The 22,306-nt window shown below is 49.3% G+C and overlaps 1 protein-coding gene across 1 annotated transcript in view; it reads right to left on the bottom strand.

The window, feature by feature from the left end:
- Nucleotides 1–1,934: 1,934 nt before the first annotated feature.
- Nucleotides 1,935–22,306, bottom strand: part of Marco (macrophage receptor with collagenous structure) — a 31,556-nt gene continuing 11,184 nt past the window's right edge. Inside the window, exons 3-16 of the mRNA XM_048443801.3 lie at nt 21,972–22,187; nt 21,551–21,586; nt 18,870–18,914; nt 16,043–16,087; nt 15,580–15,687; nt 13,235–13,333; nt 13,097–13,132; nt 12,384–12,482; nt 12,234–12,296; nt 6,797–6,841; nt 5,037–5,135; nt 4,578–4,622; nt 3,794–3,970; nt 1,935–2,174 (exon numbers count right to left, since the gene is read on the bottom strand). Of these exons, the coding sequence (XP_048299758.3) occupies nt 2,044–2,174; nt 3,794–3,970; nt 4,578–4,622; nt 5,037–5,135; nt 6,797–6,841; nt 12,234–12,296; nt 12,384–12,482; nt 13,097–13,132; nt 13,235–13,333; nt 15,580–15,687; nt 16,043–16,087; nt 18,870–18,914; nt 21,551–21,586; nt 21,972–22,187 (1,244 nt within the window). The 3' untranslated portion in view covers nt 1,935–2,043. The remainder of the gene's footprint in view (nt 2,175–3,793; nt 3,971–4,577; nt 4,623–5,036; nt 5,136–6,796; nt 6,842–12,233; nt 12,297–12,383; nt 12,483–13,096; nt 13,133–13,234; nt 13,334–15,579; nt 15,688–16,042; nt 16,088–18,869; nt 18,915–21,550; nt 21,587–21,971; nt 22,188–22,306) is intronic.

Raw genomic sequence — 22,306 nt, 5'->3', positions numbered from 1 at the left:
TATATATATATGGGTGTTTTGCCTGTTTATGTCTTTGAATCACATGTGTGTGATACACACAAAGTCCAAAAGAGGTTGTTGGATCCCCTGGAACTGAAGTTAAAGTCAGTTGTGAACCACCATATGGGAACTGGGATGGAACCTGGGACCTCTGCAAAAGTAGGAAGCGCTCTTAATCATTGAGCCATTTCTCCAGGCCCCTGTAGGCTCTTTTTCCTGTGTGAATTGGTGATTTATTTTCTTGGGGGCATGGCCTCTTTTCCCTCTGACTGCCTCATTACAAAGGGGAACCGAAAAGTGTTTGGACAAATCCATGCATATGATCTGCCTATTGCCACAGACCTAGCATAACCTCATCAGGTGAGTTCTGTTTGTGTATGATATTAGCAAAGGCCTCTGGGCACTATTTCACTCATTAGCAGCAACGCAAATCTCCTGAATGCTTCTGAAGTCATTGTACAAATGAAAAGGCACTCGGAATTCCAAGCATGAAAGCTGAGTCCAGGGAACCGAGATGCAGATGCTGGGTCCATTTATCGTGAGATAGGATGGAGGACCACGTGCTTTTCTGCTGTGCTCTGTCCTTCACAAACATAGCACAGCTAGCCTGGGCTAACTTCACTAGTACACATGAAGCCTTAGGCTCAGCATCGTGGTTTTTTCTTCTTTCAAATGGGTTCTGGAAATTTAGAAAGTTGAAACCAGTCTTTGGAGTGAGGGTACATGGATCATTTCCTAAAGGAGCCATAATCCCACTTGGGTCTCTAGAATTTTCTAAAAATGAAGATAGAATCTGATGTAACCCAGGCTAGCCTTCACACACTGTGTAGTGGAGGATGACCTTGATCCCGCACCAACCACAGTGTGTCTACATGGTGCTGGGGACGGAACCAGGGCTAATGTATGCTAGGCAGGCACTCTACTAACTGAACAGACATCATTTAAAATAACATTTTCTTTTCATTTCCCATTTTGGGTTATTGTCTCAATGAGAAACTGTTAGCAAATTTTACAACCTCGGAAGCTGGGACCCAGTGATTTATTGTGAAGCTGTTGATGAATTAAAATGTGTGGTGTGTGTGCATGTGTGTATGTGTGTGTGTGTGTGTGTGTGTGTGTGTGTGCATGTGTGTGTGGTGGAGGGAATATTTGCAAGTGAACACAGGTGCCTGAAGAGGTCAGAAGAGGGTATCAGATTCCCTAGAGTTGGCATTGGGAATGGTTACGTGCTCCTTTGCAAGAGCAGTGTACGCTCTTAACTGTTGAGCCATCTTCTCCAGGCTCCGATGATGCTGTTGGAGGCAGGAAGGGGTACCAGAACCACTGGAACTGGAGCTGCAGGCATCTGTGAGCTCCCTGATATGGGTGCTGGGCATAGAACTTGTGTCTTCTGTAAGAGCAGGTAGTGCTTTTGATCACTGTGTGAGCCATCTCTCCAGCTCCCCAGCATTTTTTAAACATGAGTTCTGGGTCGCACACTCAGGCTCTTGCACTAGCACCGTAAGTGCTTTTATCCACTGAGCCCTCTCCCTGGCCTTCAGTTAGTATTTTCTGAGTTTCAACTCGGGGCAGGGAGGTGGGGGGTTGCCAAAAGTCCTCATAGTTATGGACCTCAGAGTAGCCCGTGGATGGAAAAGGACAGTTCGCATGCATCTATGACTTGGCACCATTGGCAAGCTATCCCCTAGGCAGCAGACAGCCAAAGAGAGGGCCTTGTGCTGGTGACAGAGAGGGAGGGAGGCCCTGAAAGGTGATGAATGACTGAAGGGCTGGTCAAGACAAAATATGGTCACAATAACTGTCATATGCTTCAGCCTCGTCTCCCCTCTAGCTTTTGAGTCACAGGCATGTCTGTGAACCTAGCATGTGCGTTTTGAGTGGGCATGGCGATAAAGAACGGGGGTACTAGCTCAGAGACACTCAGACACAGCAGATCCCCAGCTGAGTTTTATTAATCCCCCCAACAGAGTTAGGGAGCCCACAGGTCTCCATGTGGTTGGAGTCCGAAGACACCCGGGGACACCGCAGTGACCTCCGCCCAAGTCAGCGGCATTCCACACCTGCGTCTTCATTGTGGTTGCAATTGTGAGAGCCCCAGTTGTTCTTCCGGCAGCTCCACAAGCTGCCCTCTGTCCCCAGACAAGCCACATTATCCAGCCAGATATCCCCAGTGCCTGGCACAGAGGAAGAAAGAGAGAGAAAGGAAGGGTGTTAGGTGAGAGGTCAGGGTAACATGTCAGTTCCTAGGAGCTCCCGGGTAGGGCGAGAGACCAGGCGAGCCCAAGGCTGTAAGACTCTTACAATATCTCTTACAGCATCTCCGATTCTTCTCTGACCTCAACCACATCATGAAAGCCTCATGCAAATATTTACTATTTAATCCACACACTATGTATGCACACAGCCTTCCACTGTCTCCCCATCAGCTCAGCTCCCTCAAGTTCTGTCTGTATTTCTACAGGACCTACGGCAGCCATGCGGCTGCCAGCCTCTTCTCTCTGATAGGGTTGAAAACATCATTTTCCAGCCTAGCCAGACCCTTACTGAAAGGCAAGCATGAAACCAGGGAGATGGGACAGTGGGTAGGAGAATCTGTGTATGGATCTCCAGTACCCACAAAAAGGGCCGCCAGCCCAGCTCCGGTTCAGTGGGAGACCTTGTCTCAAGAGAGTAAGGCAGAGGGTGGCGTCTGTGTAAGGAGTGGCCTCTGTGCTTGGGATGGGGTAAAACAGAGAACACCCAAGGAAAGTAACAAGGAGAGCTGGCCTTGTGCCCTGTTGTTCAGCCATGGTCTTTGCCAAGGTGGGAGGATGGGTGTGTGAACTAATTTCTAGTGATGCAGAGAAGCTTCCCTGAATTGAGGATAGTAAGTCTCACCACGGTTTTCTTTCTTCTTACTCTCTACTTTTGACTTTGTTTGAGACAGAGCTCAGCTGTGCAGCACAGAACGGCCTCAAACTCTCTGTCATACTGTCTCAGACTCCCAAGAGCTGGAATAGCAGGTGCTGGCCACTACCCCTGACTTCTCATGGATCCTTTCAAAAGACCTTCACAGGGGCTGGCGAGATGGCTCAGTCGGTAAAGTGTTACCACTTAAGCCAGAATCCATGTCAAAAAAACAGAAACAGAAACAGGATCTGGTGGTGTGGTCTTGTAATCTCAGGAGGTGGAGACACGAAACTCCCTGACACTCACTGGCCACGTTACTCAGTCAAGTCAATCACTCTGTGCCAGTGGGAGCCCCTGCCTCAGCAAAACAAGGACTGAGAAATATCTGAGGTCCTACTCATGTGCACCCACATGTGTGCTCACCCACATGAACACACATGCACGTGTATGTGCGCACATGTGCACACACACAGAGGTGGGGGTATCTTCAAGGCTAAGACTTCTGGAAGCTGCAATTTGGGTTTCCAGATGTGAACATCTGCCTTTGCCGTGGTTCCGTCTTCTCCCTCAGCTTTCAAAAGCCACACTTATCCATGCTGTATAAACAGTCCTGGCTACGTGGCATTTGCTCCAAGACTGGATGGACAGTGACTCACGGTAGTATTCAGAGCCCTTTAAAGCTGTCAATGCTGGGAATGTAACAGCGTCCTTCAGACAGGGGGCCAAGCTGGAAAGAGGTAAGCCCTGAGCCCAGAGCTGCAGCTACGCTACCCACTGCTCAGTTGGCAGGACTTCCCAGTTGCTTGAGCCAATGGTTTTCTTTAGCCCCAGCCAGACGACATCACCTCACCGAAGGACCACGTGAACACGTCTAGCACAAAGCCCCGGCGGCAGAGTCACTCACCACCTCCATAGCTGGAAAGTCCTTTCCCGCTGGAGTAGCCGAGCATGCGGCAGAAGACAGTGGCATCGTTATTGTCCCAATCATCATCGCAGATTGTCCCCCAAACATTGTTATAGAAAACCTCAGCTCGGCCTCTATTGGTGCCACCCACGATCCGGACATTGAGGAACGATTCACCTGGACAAGAACATGTGCGGAAGGTGAGGCGAACGCTAGCCCACAACGCGTGCATTTGTCACCTACGGCTATGGGGGAGGGTGAGTCCTGCTTGCAGGGCCTTGTCGAGGAGCTTGCACGAATACCCCTTCAGCACCAACACTTCCGGTGTACAGCCCCCCTTCCTTCTGCCGTGGAGGTAGCAAGTCACAGGGTCGGATGCCTCTGTGGGATCATGACTTGCCATGTGTTGTGGAAAGGGAAAAAAGGGTAAAAAAATGGGACAGAAGGAGAGTAGAGGCAGAGATGAGGTGAATGGAAAGAGGGAGAAATTAAGAAGATGAGAAAAAAGAAAGAAAGAAGTGAGGGAGGAAGGGAAGGAGGGAGAGTGGAAGTAAATATGGAGGTGGGGGAAGGAAGAAGAAAAGAAGTTAGGAACCAGGATGGGAAGAGGGAGAGAAGGCGGAGAAGGAAGGGAGAGAGGAGGTGCTGTCTGGGTCTTTGGTCACAAATAGGCTCAGGTCAGAGATAAAGAATGTCCTTGGGAAATACCCTCCCCGCCCCCCAAGATTCTGCAATACTGAATTGACTCTAAAAGAGAAGGAAAGACAATTAAGGCATCTGTTACCTTTTTGGCCCTTTTCTCCCTTCTGTCCTTGCTGGCCAGAAGACCCTGTCACAAAGAAAAACCACACGGTTTAATCCAAGAGCTTTCTCGCCCTTTCTGCCCACGTGAGAACATATAGAGGGATGACGGGTCAGTCGTCCTGCTCCAGGTGTGCGTGTGAGCTAGCATCCCTGGGAATAGCTACCTGTGTCATGAGCACCAGTGGGTGGGTGGGAGGACACAGGCCTTAAATGTAGCGGAAGGTTAGAAGTTAGATACCGACATCATTTGGTGAGCAACAGGACTTACGGAAAGATTGGCTATGGTGCTGACTGAGGGGGCCGAGCACAGACAGGAAGGCTGTGTGCATGCTGGGGAAACTTGGTTATATCCAGGACAATCTCAAGCATGCAACTTGACAACCCAATAAAGACACCCCACCACCCTGGTTTCTAAGTCCATTTAAATGACAGCACCTACCTTTGATCCCAGGGTTTCCATTCAGGCCAGGTTGTCCAGGTTCTCCTTTGGGGCCTGCCGGCCCAGGGTTTCCAGTGTCTCCCTTTCTGCCTGCAAAGCCTGAGAGGAGATAGTTAGCTCCATAGATGCCCCCATTCTGTGCCTAAGATGAATACAAGGGCCTTGCTGATTACTGAGGAATTCCTGAGGAATGGGCTGTGTAAACATGCAGCCAGGGCTTTGGTACAGCTGAGGGCTGTTCTGGTTGTCTGGTCTTCCACCTTAATACCAGGGAGAAGGCAAAGCAAGATATGGCTTGTAGAATTCTCATAAGATGACATAGTTATGTGGAAGTTTTAGTCTTTCTGTGAGAATTTGCTAGAATGTTTCTAGGTCCCTATGTCTGATTAGTACATTAAGACCGCAATAAAATATGTAGCTAACATGGAAGAAACATCACTCTAGAAGTCTGAGTTCTGTTGTAACGCTTGCTGTGGTGTGGGCATGGTTTGCACCCACCCAACTAAGGTTCTTATGTTGGGAGATTAAGCCTCATACAGTGTTAAGAGGACCTGGACATGGTGGGAAGTCCTCCAAGCCATGTGAGGGCGCTGTCTGCAGAAGACAGCCTGGGACTCTGCCAGTTTCCTGTCCTGCCTGAGCTCCCATTGATTGATGACGGTCCAGATGGTTAGATGGGATTTTAGGTGACACATGAGAAGAGCACACTTGCACCCTTGTAGAAAGGAATCCCCTCAAGCACACTGTAAACAGCTCAGCAGGACACCTACCCCCACAGGGAGCAATGCTGGGACAGAGGCATCTGTCTGTACTACAGTTCTCAGAGACCAGGCTGACCTCCTCGTAGAGGGGCAGGACTAGGCTTTGGACTGACACCATTCCTCTCACTCTCCAGAAAGTTTGCTAGCTGGAGATGGCAGAGTGGGGACGGCAGGTCCTTTGGGATGTTGGTCTCTATGCTCCCAGCTTGCTGGCTGACTGAGTAAACTTCAGTCAGCTTAAAAAGTTCAGCATGTGGTGGGCAGAGGTAGGCAGATCTCTGTGAGTTTGAGGCTAACCTGCTCTACATAGCAAGTTCTAGCCCAGCCAGGGCTACATAGTGAAATCCTATCTCAAAAAACAAAACAAAACAAAACAACAACAACAACAAAAAAAAATAACCCAAAAATTAAAAACAAACAAACAAAATCAAAACAAGCAAGCAACAAGCAGAGCTAGATTCAGTTCTTATCATCTTTGCTCGTTGGTGTTTGCGGTGACAGGCAACATGGGGCTATGCCGTGATCTTCCATTTACTGTTTCTGTTTATAAAGGAGACTCCTTTGGGCAGTACGGTGATGGTGATGATGAAGAAGATGATGGTGTCCAGATGAGAAGTAGCAACAGAAGGGGAGGAGGGACTTGGGGAACCAAGGAGGGTAAAACAGGTCAAAGCAGAGATGGAAAAGCCTTAACCCTAAGAGGAGAAGGAGATCACCCCGTTCTTTGGTGGTAGCATGGCCTGGCGCTACTACATGCACCGCCCACCCTCCTTGGGCTGACTCCCCTGCCTCACTTCCTAGCCACTTTAGGACACTGAGTTCCTGCCCTTTCCCCAGATCTTCCAGGGAAAGAATGGAGGCTTGGGTGACAAAACTTGAAGTCTCTTCCTCATCCCTGAGGAGTAAGGTCACAGTGTTCAAAGTCAATAAGGCTTTGCCCCACACACACAGTTCTCCCCGTCATCAGTCTGAGAGATTAAAACAAAGCCGGCCCTTTACCTGGGGCTCCTGATTCTCCTTTTGTGCCTTTCTGTCCTTGAATTCCTAAGACGGAAACACAGGGAAAGGGGAGAGGATAATAAAACTTAGATATTAGACACTTTTAATCTTAGACAGTCTCTACCTCTGTCTGATTAATGCAGATGGAAGGCTGATTGCTTCACACTTCACAGTGGGGTGGAAGGGGAGACAGTCTGCAGATGGATGAAGACCATGCTTGGGAAAACTGTGAGAGTTTGAGGCCCACGACCTCCAGACGCTCTGGCCTGCCTCCCTCTCTCCTCCAGTGACCCGATGTGACCCTAAAGCCAGCCCTTGTCCTTATTGCTCTCTCTCTCATGAGATTTGCATAAGACAGGGCAGAAATATTTTGTAAATGAACATTTTGGTTCCAAAGACTGTGGAGTGACCACCCTGATTTTTAGAGGCCGTCACCTATAGTACATGAGTCGAAATAGTTTGTGTGTTTGTATGTGTGCGTGGAGAGGCCAGGGGACAACCTTCAGAGTCCCTCCACAGGCTTTGTCCATCTTGTATTTGAAGACAGGGTCTCTCAGTGGGGCCTAGAACACTCCAAGCAGTTCAGGCTGGCTGGCCAACGAACCCTGGGGATCCCTCAGTTTCTCCATCCCCAGCTCCGGGATTGCAGGAGCACAACACCATGTCTGGCTAAATTTTAATTTGGATTCTGGGGCATCAAACTCAGGTCTTCATGATGTGCAAGGGTAGCCCCTATTAACTAACCTCAGATTAGTTACCACATCTCATCCACACGGAAAAGGAGAATCAATGTTCAGAAAATGAAAAAATAATAAAGCAACCATTGGGGATTATTCCACTTGAGCTTAATGTGAGAGATCCTCTCTCTTGCTCCTCCTTTTCTAGCGTGTGTGTGTGTGTGTGTGTGTGTCTGTCTGTCTGTCTGTCTGTCTGTCTGTCTGTCTTGATCAGAGGACAACTATCAGGAGCTGACTCTCTCTTTACACCGCATGGGGTGTTGGGCTAAAATTCAGCCTGTCCAGCTTGGCAACCCATGAAATTACCCATGCAATGTCACCGGCCCCTCCCTTTCTCTCCTCCCCTCCTCTCCAGGCCTTCACTCCTCCGTGAACTTACCTTTCCCAGAAGACCCGTTGTCTCCTGCACCCTTCAAGCATCCCCATGGTGGGTCATAACCTGTTCTTTTTGCACTTTAAGGGCCCAAACTGGTTTCTATCTAATCAGTGGGGCTCCCCGAGACCGGTCTGCAAACCTGGGGGAGTGCGAGCTTATCGCAGGCCATTGAGAAGGAGCGGATGAGGCAACAACTATTTATAGCCACCTGTGCCTGACAGGCTTCCCACCTGTGCCATAAGCCAGCCTTACCACAGACCCATCCTCCTATATCACCAGAAATTAACCCATCCTACTAAATCACCAGAAATTATGTGGAGCCATAACCTCCTTCCTGTCCACGCCACCACTCCCTTCTCTACCTGAGTTTTCAGACCTCACTGTAGTGCCAAGCAAGGGGAGGGGGGCCGGGTGACCTCTGGAAGGGATTCCTGAGAGAAGTGTTGGTCAGCAGCAAATCCCTGACTGGCCTAGAACTCACTCATTGATTCATGGTGGCTATTGGGCCCCGGGAACCTTCTGTCTCTGCCTTTCCCGTTTTGAGGTTACAAATGGGTGCCACCAAGCCCAGCGTATTTTCAAATGGGTTTTGGGGATCGAACTCAAGTCCTCACAAACGTTACCGACAGAGTCGTTACCAACAGAGCCGCCTCCACAGCCCAGCCCTGCCTTCTTTCCTGGCTTGCTCCCCTCACTCCACCCTAGGATTCCTGCTGTGTCCCTGCCTTCAGAGGATAGTGTTTGCAGAGGACACTCAGGGACTTGAGGTGATCTATCCAAGGTCACAAAGGAGTGAGCAGTCCAAGCTGGCTCTTCCCCAGCCTCCAGCTCCCACTGTGCCCTGAAGTTGTCTTTGTCCACCAGTGTGCCCAGCTTGCCCTTTCCTGGAGTGTTACTTAGCTTGGTCTGAACGACCTCTCCAGGCTCCTCTGAATGACATCACTGTCTATCTTCAGTGTGTCTCAGAATCTCCTGCATGTGTGGGGTTAAGAGGAGGTTCCCTGGGTGAGAATAATTCCTGTGTGAGACCCTGAGTACAAATCCACAGCACCCATGTAAAAGCCAGGCATGGACTGTGCATGGATGGGCATGGCTGTAACCCTGTGCTGGGGAGTGGAGAGAGGCAGATCCTGGTAGACATGCCGGACAGCCTAGATGAAGCAGCAAGCTTCTGGCTCAGTGGCTTCTGTCTGAAGAAAAAAAGAAGTCTAGGATTGATAGGGGAGGTTATCTGGCAAGTTCCTCTGGTGACTTCTGCATGCATATGCACACTCATATACACATACACACGTGTTCACACAGAACCATCTTACCAGGTCCACTCAGAGATGTTGATTAAATGGGACTGGGGACTAACTGGGGTGGGGACCCAAGAACATGTGTTTCTAACAAGTTGTGGGTCCAGGGTTCCACTTAATGTGGCAGCCCTCTGTGCTACTCCATCTAACAAAATAAAAAAAGCATATCTTTGGAATCAGACATTGGAATGAACTCTCAGATCCACTGGGCACTAGCAGCCTGTGGCACGGGGTTTAATCTCCCTGAGCCTTTGCATGATATCACATACATGTGGGCACATACATATGTGTGAGTGCCCACGTGAAGGCTCAAGGTTGATGTCGAGTGTTTTTCTAGATCATGCTCATCTTTATCAAGGGAGTGTCTGGCTGAATCCAGAGCTCACCAGCTCAGGCTAGTGTAGCCCTGGCGATTCTGTCTCTGTCTCCTGAGGGTTTGAATTACAGGTGGCCCCTATTCGTGAATTTACATAGATTGAGGGGATCTGAGCTCAGGTCCTCATTCTGGTGCAGCACGAAATTTCAGACCGAGCCATCTCCCCATCTTTGCTTCTTGTCTGCTGTGCATAGAAGATAGAACTCAGGTGTGGGGGTTGATAGATCATGAGTGTGGTGGTAAGCATAGCAAACAGACCTCTCCTCGTTTGTAATTAGTCCGTAATAGTGAAACCCAGGCCAAGCCAATGCAACATCATTCTTCTGTCTTCATCTGAATCAGCTAGATATTCGTTTGAGAGATTCATGGTTTTATTTACAAAGTGGGAAGGTCATGGGTTTGGAAGCCTGGAATGCTTTATCAAAGCTGGATAGTTGCCACTGAAGCTCTAGCCTGGGGATTACCAGCCTCCTGACAATGAGGTTACAAGGGGATGCTGTCCTCAAACATGAGGATGACATCTGGATCACATCTGCCACCTACCCTAGAAATCACCAAATCTAACTGGCACAGCCATTCATTAGCCCACAGAATTCCAGGAAGCCCCTTCCATGGGAGGTCCACATAAGCCATCAGATGTGGCACCAAGGCAAGCTTCAGCCTTGAATGAGCCGCCAACCCAAAATGGTGATTATCCAACATTGAAAATTGAGTACATAATTCATCCTTTTTACCTAAGGAGCCACACTAAATGGATGACCCATGAATTGGGCTGATGGTATTTATCACCTGGATGAAAAATGGGGTGCACATACAGATATAGACACCACCACATAAAGATACTTCATGAAGACACACAAAGACCAATGAACCACAGACTAAAATGTCTGTACTAAAATTGGCTGGGATCTTGGTGTGTGTAGGTGCATGCATGTTTGTGGGTACTTGTGTATGAAACTGGTGTGGGGTCCTGTGTGTGTGTACACACGTGTGCATGTGGCAGGCAAAGGACATCAGCTGTTGTTCCCTAGATGCTGGCGCCTTGTTTTCTGAAACAGCGTCTCCCACTATCCTGAAACTTGCTGAGCAGGCTAAGCCGGCTGGCCAGTGAGTCCCAGGGATCCACCTGTCTCCACTTCTACAGAACTGGGATTAAAAGCAAATACCGCCAAGCCTGTTTTATTTTGACATGAGTTCTGGGGATTGAATTTATGGCCTTGAGCTTGCTAGGCACTCCAGCCATCTGAGACATCCCCCTAACCGTGGTAAGGGGTTTTGAGGGAGTCTGGGGCTGGAACCTTGGTGAGAGCTCTTGAGGGAATCTGGGGATAGGGTGTGTGTGTGGGGGGGAGCTCAAAACAAAGAGACAATGCAGGTGAGACAGTGGCTTCTAACTGACTTCAGGAAATTCACAAAGATCATATACTTAATGTCCAAGGCTTGCTCGGAGGTACTGATGCGTGAGTGAATGAATGAATGAGTGAGTGAGTTAGCCAACCACTTGACCCAGTTCAAACTGGGATGGGCCAGCTTTTATGTTTGTCCATATCTCTGCAAAGGCAAGGGCACCCAAATTATTTGACCCTGTTCAACCTTATTCTCTGGCAGAAGAAGGGGTCAAGGCAGAGGGTCCTTGGACATTCGTGGGGATGGGAGCCTAGTATCACCACTCTGCCCTCCATCCTCACAGAACTCTCAGCTGGCACTCCTGACTGCACGGGGCTTTCCAAATGGCATCAGAGAATCCGTGCGAACTGCTTGCCTGAAGTCTGTCTACTGCATCCACCCACAAACTTAGTGTCACCATAGTGCCCAATGCAGTGGTCTGAACTTTCTAGACTAGGTGAGCATATGTAGAAGCCTGACTTCAGAGATCAGACAGATTATCTCAAGGACTTGGGAAGCGGCCCACAATGGTGAGTGGGTGTGTTCCATAGACAAAACTGGCAAGTTGTTTATAACCCAGACCACAAAATGGAAAGTCTCTATGTTATCTGTATGACAGTATAGAATACATCTGTTAGTGTATACAATAGAACAGAATGACTCCATGTTCGTCTATATGACAGAAAAGAATTTCTGTTTGCCCATATGGCAGAGTAGAATGTCTGTTAGTCCATATGACGGGGTAGAATGTCTGTTAGTCCATATGACAGAGTAGAATGACTCTATTAGTCTACAGAACAGAATCTGGAAAAGACCATCTTTGGGACAAACCCCCAGACTGATTATATACTGAGAGCTTCAGGTAAGCTGTTCAAAGGCTTGTGAACTAGCCTCCATAAGTTCCCTGGGTTGGATCAGTGTTCTCAGAAGAGAACACAGGGAAAGATTTTTGCCCCCTGTCCTAATCCTAGGTGCTGATGTCATTGCAGGAGAGCCCAGCTGGGACAGGGTTTCAGCTTCCTCCTGTAATGCTGCAGGTTTGGTCAACGTTCAAGGCTCTCTGGGAAACACAGGCAAAAAGAATAACCCAGAGACCTTGCGCTCAAGGAGACTTAGTGGAGAGAACTATTTTCCGTCTTCAGCAGCCTCTGGGGCCAGAGGACGAGAGAATCTCTGTCTCTTGTGGGATGCTGGAGGCAATTCTCCTTCCTGTCCTTCCAGAATACCCAGCAACCCGACTCCTCACCTCTCCACACCCACTCACCTGTGTCCCCCTTGCTTCCTTTCACACCTGCAGCCCCTGGAATCCCGGGGATCCCTGGAGATCCTGAACAACAGACACCACATGGGCATAAGAATTGGGTTGGGCAAGCATTGGAATACCACTCCCAGTGCATGGATTTTAGGGCCTCACCTGTTGCCCCAGGAGGACCCATGCGGCCTGGTTCACCCTTGGCACCTGAAGGTCCTGCTGCACCAGGAGGGCCGGGAAAACCCTGCACTCCGGGTTGTCCTGGAAGGTAAGTGGTGAGGGCAGGGTTAGGGGTGAGTAGCACAAGGGCTCCTCACTCTTCATGACACACATCTCCTAACACTATCCAGCCGCCATCTTTAGAAGTCTTCTATTCTGCTATGGGTGAGAGAGAAGCAATGCCACAGACTTCATCTCCTCTGTCACAGCTGTGGGACTGAAGACGGGGGACAGATTGAGGACGTCGGGTGGGACCGCCGAGCTCTGCTCCTCAGCAGCCAGGGAGGTAGACATGTAAAGAGGGCTGTCATTAGGGTCTTCCGCTCTACCAGTTGATCTATTCCTTTTAGGGACAATCAGGTTTCTAAAGCCCTGGAGTGCTCTGGGCTAACCCTATGACAAGATGAAATCACCTGTGATCCCAGCCCTTGGGAGCTGGAGAATCAGAAGTTCAAAGTCATCCTTAGATAAATAGTGAGTTTTAGGTTAGCCTGGGCTACACAAGACCCTGTCAGAAAGAAAGAATAAGGTAAAATAAGGAAAGAAGGAAGGAGAGCGGAGAAAGGAGGGATAGAGAGAAAGATAATGAGTAACTTTCCCTACTCGACTCTCTCTGGGAACCGCAGTCACTCTGTCCAGATGCCCACAGTTCCTACCTTGATCACCTTTAGCTCCAGGAGACCCAGCCAAACCTGCAATGGATAAAAACTCCTAAGGATGCTGTCCCTCGTACGGGCTCCCAGAAAGAGGGGCATTTCCTCCAGGTCAGCAACCCCTACAGTGCAACCTCTTACCTGGTAGGCCTGGTTTCCCAGGGTCTCCTTTATTTCCCTGGGCTCCAGGGGCCCCCATGACCCCTGTGTCTCCCTTCATGCCCATGTCCCCTTTGCTCCCTGTAACAAACAAACGAAAAAGAAATCAAGGCTAGACATGGGAGAAGGGTAAAACAGCCCACTTAGGCATTTGCCGTCTTATGCAAACTCCAAACTAAAATGCCCTGTGCTGGAGGTGGAATATCCGGTCACAGCCCTCCAGGAATGCATCCCTTTCCCAGAGACAGGCCAAAAACTTATAACAGGTTGACCAGAAAACCTGATACCAGTGACTGTGGGGCTACCAGGACCCCAGTCAGAACCATTATCCTGGAGAGAAAGATTACAGCCTGGGGTCAGCCAGTACTTAGGGGGCTCATTTTACTGTCTACAAATTTGGGAACTATCTTTCATAGCCTCTCAGACTGAAATTTGAATGTTCTAAAAAGCATCTCTCAGATGCCGAGAATAGAAAGGTCATTGGGAAAGAGAAAAACAATGCAGCAGTCTCTGTGCCCGCCTGCAGTACAGACACGGGCTGTTCTGCCCCCTCCCCCCGCCTGCGGTACAGACGCGGGCTGCCCTGGCCCCCAAGATTGCAAATTTTCCACTTGTCATCAGCATTCGGAACTCATTCAGCCAGTCCTCTCCTGAGTCCTCTGTCTCTCCCTCCTCCTTTCCCTCAGTACCTGGTGCATATCAATCGAGGGCCGCTGCCTTCCTGAAGGGCAGGTCAGCTGGGGAGGGGGCTGCACAATGGGATGGCTCAGTAGTCGCCACTCTGAGAGCCACTAAGGTCACACTGTCTCCTGGGTGTGGACCCCCAGCTCTATTCCCACTGGGACCAACATGGGGATGAAGGTCTCAATGAGGACTGTCACCCCAAAGCAACTTTTCCAGCTCTCTAATGGACACACTGGCAGAAAATTTACTGAAAGAAAAATGTATAGCTCTATTCTGTAACATTGGAATGCACTGTTTTTGTGAAGTGTATACCTGTGCATGCATGCTTAAGTGTGTGCATACACATGTATGTGCAAGCGCGTGGACATGAGTTTGAAAGCCAGATGACCTTGGGCATTGTTCCTCAGCTGCTATCTGCCTTGTTTTGTTTTTGAGGCAGGGTCTCTCACCGGACTTGGAACTCAGCAGACAGGTTGGCCAGTTAGTCCCAGGGATCCGCCTGTCTCTGCCTCACCAGTACTGGGATTACGAGCATATGCTACCATGCCTGACTTTTCTCCATACTTCTGGGGATCAAGCTCACATCTTTGCACTTGTCCAGCGAGTGCTTCACCAAGTGAGCCATCTCTCCATCCTTCTACTCTTGCTATTTTGACAAGGTCCTGGGAGAGGACTCAGGTGCCATGCCAGCTTTCTCCCATTGAATTCAGAATGGATTCCTGATTAATTGGTGAATGGCTCCGAAGAGGACAGCAAGAGCAAGGATCAACCTCCCCGGGTGTGAGTGAGTGAGGGTAGTCCAAGGCTTGGGAGTGAGGCTAGATGATTAGACATAAGGAATGAATGTTTCCTGGGACCAGAGAGATGGCTCAGTGGGTAAAGTACCTGCTGCATAAGCCTGAGGTACTGAGTTTGAATCCTAGCACCCATACAAAAAGCTAGGCATGGTGGTAAGTGCTTGTTATCCCAGAGCTTGGGGAGAGAAGACAAGAGATCTCTGGGGCTTGCTGGCCAGCCAGTGAGGGAGCTCCAGATTCCATGAAAGACCCCATCTCAAGAATAAACCACAATGAGAATGTGTTATATGAAAAAATATATTTTCAATAAAAAAAAACAAAATGAAAAGACAAAAAAGCAAAAAGGTGGAAAGTGATTGAGGAAGACCCTCAATAGCAACACATGTACAAATGTGTGCATGCGTACACTATATGCCACACATGTTTTTCTAAAAGGAGGGCTCTGTCCTGATGGGACACCAAGTGCTAATAAAGGACTGAGTTCAATGTGCACAAAGATGTCACCAGGGAGCAGGAGCACACCCCAGTGTCGTCGCCTTATGAGTCCAAATAGTTCCATGAAAACCATCTTGAAGGCTCTCACCACATAGAATTAAAAATGTCACAGATAGGGCAAGTATCTTGTGTTGATTAGTGTACAACCGACTGCAACCCACAAACATGAATGATTATGTATCAATTGAAATTAATTAATTTCTTTTCAGAAGAATAGGAGTACAGTTGAGGCTTCTCTTAAACAGCCAAGCAGGCAGTACTTGAGCCCTGTTCCCAGCCAGTGTAGGCATACACAAACTCCCCACGACCCCCAGCTCCCTGTGAATGCTAACACCCCAACACAACTCTTACCTGGAAGGCCTAGGTCCCCTTTGTCTCCCTTGGTGCCGTGCTCCCCCTTGGGGCCGATGAGACCTTTGTCGCCTTTGCTTCCCTTCTCTCCTTGAGGTCCTGGGGCACCTGTGGCAAGACCAGGAATGAGGCAGGCACCAACTGTCCTGCTGGAGATGGGCTCCCGGGGACAGACACGGAGTGAGATGGAAAGGGATCTCTAGGGAAAACCCGGGGGACACATTCACTAGCTTGTCCCTTTGATGGTCTTGGTGAGCTCTTTGAAGTCTTGGAACAGAAAGGAGAGTAGAAAGACCTTGACCCTCAGAGGTCAGGGAAAGGCTGTAGAGAGAGCATATGAGACAATTGCTCTATGGGAGTTGGCAGTGCATGACTGGTCCCAGGAGAGGAAGCCACGTGGGGACAGGTGCCCTATAGGAGTTGGCAGTGCATGGCTGGTCCCAGGAGAGGAAGCCCAAGTTACCCATTGCTCCTTGTTTCCCCGGTGCGCCCATGAGTCCCTGGAGGCCTGTGAGACAAGAAGAAGGACTCAGTCACTGCGGTTCGGTTTCTTGAGTGAGCTGACATTCTGGGGGCCCCGAAGTGGTGCAGGTACCTCATCCTCAGTTCCCTATCCCTACACACAAATGCACAAGCAAGCATATGTGGCAGAAAATGAGGCAGGTTCAGATGGAGGTGACTGTTTTACAAAAGGCTTGAGGCCAGTGTATGGCCACGGAAGGAAAATTCTAGGAGAAGGCAGGTCAGTTTGGATCATAGCTGTCTCTCCAAGCAAGGTAAGTGACCTTGAAAAAGACACCTCAGTATCCCTTGTCTCAACACTCTCATCTGAAAAATGGGACTGGTGATGAGTGGGCCCTCAGCAGGTACCTTACTAATGCTCCTGTGCCCAGGACAAAAAATGGAGTTGGGAAATAACGGTTCCCTCCTGGGACACTGGGACTATAGGTGAGCATGTTGGACACAGCCGAAAGTGCAGGGGGTTCCCGGGGACGAGGACTGGGACAGGAGAGTGAGCACAGGGAGAAATGGGGGGATCCTGGAGGGTGGGTGAGAAGGGAAGGGAAGAGGGTCTGCAAGGTGAGGTACAGAAACAGGCACCTTGGGTGCCTGAGCCCCAACTTTTTCTGGGGGTACCAGCAGCTTTTGACCTCTGTGCCACCATCTCAGATACTTCCTCCTCCTGCTAGGTTTGTGGGTTCCATGGAGCCTGAGAGGAGTGTTGAGAGTCGGTAAGACTGTCCAGCTTTCTCCTGCACTCTGCAGGTGCCTGCTGGAGCCAGAGAAGAGTGGGATTCCAGGATCCGCCTCTAGGGATGGCCTGTGCCTGTCCTTCCAAGTGGCCTGGTGAGCTGCGTCTCTGGAATCTGGGGAACCTATTCCATGCCCCATTCTCTCTGGGTGGAAAGCGGAGAGACTAGTCCCCCTCAGGGTGGCTGCTGTGTGAGTGTGAGGCTGCTTGTGCACAGGGCATGTGAGTATCTGCAGGTGCATACTCCTGAGTGTCAGTATGCTGTGAGTAAGTGTGAGCACCAGAGTGTGTGCAGAATCCTACATGTGTGCATGAATGTGTGACCATGTGACCATGAGGATGTATATGTGTGGATAAATGTGTGCTCACACATGTGCATGAACATGTGAGTGTGTAGTTCCTTGATAGTGTACTGTGAGGATGCACGTATGCCGAAATGTGTGTTTACACAGGTCTGAGTGCGTGTGGCTCTGAGAGCGTGTGGTGTGAGTGTGAAGATGTATGCATGTGTGGGCACCAGTGTTCATATGATGGCACGAGCGAACGTGCGGCTTTGTGTGTAGCATATGAGTGTGAAGACAAAATAACGTGCGTAGATGCATGCTTGCAAATGAATGTGTGTGAGAACACATGGTGGTGCCATGTATGGGCACGTGAGCGTTCATACACGCTTCTCACCACACTGTAATCGCCCTTTCCCACGTTTAAAGCCTCTTGGAAGAAGCCCTGCTTAGACACAGAGCAGTGAGTTCCCCGGGGTTCCTATTAACTGCCTTCCTCACAGAGCCAGTTCCTGAAAGGCACTTTCTCTGCTCACCATCCCCCCTTTTGTGGTTGCTGGAGCTTTCTGGAGGGGTAAGCCTGCGATTTTGTTTACTTCCCCTTTGACCTAGACCAGCTGGCTCCGCTCACTGCTGTGAAAAGGTCTCAGGACTCCGCATCCTTCCTCCGCAGCAGGTCCACCCACAAGGCACTGGGAGAGCTCTGTGAAAGTCAACAGGCGTTTGTCTCCTCAGAGAGACAGCTCTGCGTCTGCTACTCTGACAGACAGAGCTAGGCCAGGGGCTAAGACAGCTGGGCAGGGCTCAGCCTCAGCCTGAAGAACAGAACCTAATACACGGCCTAGCAGCATTCGTGGGCTTTAAGTCATTATCTGGAGTCTGGTATGGTGATGCAGGCCTGGAATCCCAGCACTCAGAAGGCTCAGGCAGGAAGACTGAGAGTTGAAGCTGGGTTACTGCTGGGTTCCAAGAACAGTAGCAGCAAAGGGCTTGGACGACTACTGTCTCAGTAAAGTGCTTGCCTTGCAAGCGTGAGGACTTGAGTTTGACTCCCACGTAAGGCAGCTAGGAGTGGGGCTGTGTGCTTGTAGTCTCAATATCAAGGAGGCCGAGACAGGTGAATCCCTGGGGCTCACTGGCTAGTTAACCTAATCTGTTTGGTAAGTTGCAGGTCAGTAAGACATCTTGCCTCTAAACAAAACAGAGGTCAAAACAAAACCCAAGGTGGGCAGTATCTCAAGAGTACTGCTAAGGTTGACTCCAGCTTCTCCATGGACACGTGTGTGCCAGGACACAACACATATGTGCACATGTGCAAAGAGAGAGAGACAGAGAGACAGCCAGAGACCCAGAGACAGAGAGACAGGGAGAGAGGATTGTACAACATCAGCAGCTCACTGAAGTCTCAACTCCATTTTACATAGAAAGAAACCGAGATGCCTGGAGGTGAGGGAGGCAGGGTCCCAAAGGCAGGTGTGTGGATGTTTCAGCCCCTGCTGGACCATGGAGCTGCACTGCCCCCACCCCCGGCTCACAGGCTTGCCCTCCTTAGCAGAGACGCTTCAACAGGGCTGTCCACACCTTACAGCCTGTCCAGGCTGAGGAACCATTGGGCAGTACTCCTATTTGTGAACCTCCCTCCCTTCTGAGTCCACCCTAGGTCTCATACATGCTTCCTCCCCTTGTGCAGGCCACCCCCTGGGGTTAGCCACTATGGAACCTTGTCACCAAGAAAGTCCACTGTGATGCCTACTCACCTGCTTCTCCCTTGATGCCTGGTGGGCCCTGGGGTCCTGGGACACCTAGAGATGTTAGGGTAAAAGCATGAAGTTAGGGACCCTGGGGAAGATAGATAGACGGCTTATAGCTGGCTGGGTGATGTGGGATTCCCCTCTGTAGGCTATGAATACCATTGGTGAATAAAGAAACTGTCTTGGCCTGTGATAGGGCAAAAGAATAGAGTTAGGTAGGAAAAACTAAACTGAATGTTTGGAAAAAAAAAAAAAAGGTGAAGTTTAGAAAAGCCATGTAGCCCTGCCGGAGACAGACATCAGAATTACCTGGTAAGTTACAGCCTCATGGTGATATACAGATTAATAGAAATGGGTTAAATTAAGATGTAAGAGCTAGCTAGCAATATTCTTAAGCTGTTGGCTAAACAGTATTGCAAATAATATGGTTTCTGTGTGACTATTTCGGGTCTAAGCAGCCGGGAACAAACAAGCAACCTCTTACAAAAGTTGGGTAGGGGACAGACAAGTTGAGAAGTTAACAGGAAGAACAGGATTCTGGAAAACCCAAAAACAAACAGAGCTAATCTCAGCAGGAGCTGAACCAGCTCCCTGAATCCTTCCTCGAAGTTCACACGTAAGGCATCGTTGCCTTTCCCACTAATGAACTTCTCAACCTCACAAGTGGGTACACCTTGAAACACGCTTTCCACAGCTAACACAGCTAATTGCAACAGACTGCATGGTGGGCAAGCCTCCACCTCCAGGGCTAGGATGTGGCTCAGTAGTTAAGATACTTTTGCAGAGAATCTGAGATCAGTTCCTGGCACCCATGTAGGGCACAGATGCCGGTATCCCCAGCTCCAGAGCATCTACGCACTTCATCCAACACAGCGTTCACATGCACGTGCCCCGTCTTCCAGCAAAGGGTTCGCACACACGTGTCCCTGTCTTCCAGCACAGCATTCACAGGCATGTACCCCCACACAGACACATACTCATACATATCGTCAGAAAAACAAAACTTAACAAACCATTAAAAAATGGAGTGCAGACCTAAACAGAGAACTCTCAACAGAGGAATCTAAAATGACTGAAAGACACTTAAGAAAATGCTCAACATCCCTAGTCATCAAAGAAATACAAATCAAAATAACTCTGAGATTCCATCTTACAACTGAAAGAATGGCCAAGATCAAAAACACTGAAGACAACTTATGCTGGAGAGGTTGTAGGGAAAAGGGAACACTTCTGCATTGCTGGTGGGAGTGCAAGCTGGTACAACCCCTTTGGATGTCAGTGTGGCAATTTCTCAATAAATTAGGAAACAACCTTCCTTAGGACCCAGCAGTACCACTTTTGGGTATATATCCAAAGGATGCTCAACCATACCACAAGGACATGTGCTCAACTATGTTCATAGCAGCTTTGTTTGTCATAGCCAGAACCTGAAAACAACCTAAATGCCTCTGTACCAAAGAATGGATAAAGAAAAAGTGATACATTTACACAATGGAGTACTACACAGCAGAAAAAAATAATAACATCTTGAAATTTGCAGGTAAATGAATGAAGCTAGAAAACATCATTTTGAGTGAGGTAACCTGGACCCTGAAAGACAATTATCATATGTACTCACTCATAAGTGGTTTTTAAACATAAAGCAAAGAAAACCAGCCCACAAATCACAATTCCAAAGAACCTAGACAACAATGAGGACCCCAAGAGAGACATACATGGATCTAATCTTCATGGGTAGTAGAAAAAGACAACATCTTCTAAGTAAATTGGGAGCATGGGGACCTTGGGAGAGGGTTGAAGGGCAGGGGAGAGGCAGGGAGGGAGGGGAGGAAAGAAAAATGTAGAGCTAAACAAAAATCAATCAAAAATATATTTAAAAAGCAAGCCTCTACCTATCTCAGGACAAGGACTGCCCTGGAGCACTCAGGGAGACACAGATGAGGAAATGATAGATTGAGATGCTAAGTCCAGACATAGGAGTGGCCAATTGTTCATGCCCATGGCTGGGACCACTCTCTGTTCTTGAGGGTATATTTCATTTCCTCTTTTAAAGCCTATTCTTTATGTACATATGTGTTTGTCTGTGAGAGAGTATGCCACATGTAGGGGTACATGCGGGGGTCAGAAAAGACTGCTGGGTCCTCTGGAGCTGCAGTTACAGGTTGTTGTGAGCAACTCGACATGGATGCTGGGAACCAGACCTGAGTCCTCTGCAAGAGCAGCCAGCACTCTTGCCGCTGAGCCTCCCTTGAACCCTCTCTCTCCTTTCTTGCTTAGTAAGAAGAAGCTTTGGTTACTCACAGTGTTACACACTGTGTCCTAGTGTGTTTTATTTCCCTGCCATGATTGGGATCAGAGGCAATTCAGAGGGAGACATCTCCCTATTCATGACAGGAAAGAAAGTTCTGGAAACCTAGGACATTTGGAGAGGTTAGGAGGAGGAGATAGATGGACTGTCCCGGGAAGATGACAAGGTCTGAATGTTGGAGAGAGAAGGGACAAGGGGGAAGGCAGAAACCCAGAGCAGGGGACCTCACTCTATGGGGGCACATAGGTGATCCCATGAAGAGGCAGCATAGGGAATGAGCAGATCATTGGAAGGTGAGATGAACTTAGAAAATACACAGCTCCCAACTAAGGAGCCTTCCAGGGGATGTCACGGTAGGTTAGACAGGAAATGGACATACCTGGGGAGCCTCGTTCACCCTTCATCCGGAACAGCTCTGTGAGGGAAGGAGAGAGGGTTGAGACTGAGCCAGGGTGTGGAGTGGAGCTTTGTGCCCACTCCTTTGCCCCACAGAGAACTCAAGACTCTGCATTGGGAGGCTGGGCCTCCATGGTTCTTCCAGCCTTGGGGGTTAGAACAACACCTGAATGTGTTCAGGAAGTCAAGCTTCAAGAAACCAGGAACCCGGTCCCCAGAAGTTGGGTAAGTACAGAAACATTCGGATGGTACCAAATCAGTTTGCAGAGGTGAAAGCCTGTTTGTGTTGATCTAAGGGCTCTTTTGCATGCAGGACATGGAGCTCAGCTGGCAGAGTGCTCACCCAATGTGGATGGAAGCCTTGCTTTCATCCTCAGCATCACAGAGACTGGGTGTGTTGGTACCTGGATTCCGAGTCAGGTTGTTGACCCGCTGAAGCAGTTGCTCTTGGCCGGTGTGGACCTGAGTAAGCTGAACCTGCAGGGCCTGCAGCCTGGGTGGTACCGGGTCTGTTTTTGGATATGCCAGCAGTGGCGAGAAGAATGATTTGTCCTCCGCAGCTGGTGTCCCATTGCCTAAGCACATATCCAGGAACAGGACCCGCTCCTGCAGATTGAGAACTGGAACCCAAACCCAAAGCATCGTTTAGGGGGCCTCATTGAAGCCTGAGACGTTGGGGCAGGGTCCTGAAATTCTGTGCCACATGGACATGACGTCTGTAGGTCATGGAGTTCCAAAC

This window comes from Myodes glareolus, chromosome 5 (genome assembly GCF_982192425.1).
Source record: "Myodes glareolus chromosome 5, mMyoGla1.1, whole genome shotgun sequence".
NCBI lineage: Eukaryota > Metazoa > Chordata > Mammalia > Rodentia > Cricetidae > Myodes > Myodes glareolus.
This window is presented reverse-complemented; position numbering and strand designations above follow the sequence as displayed.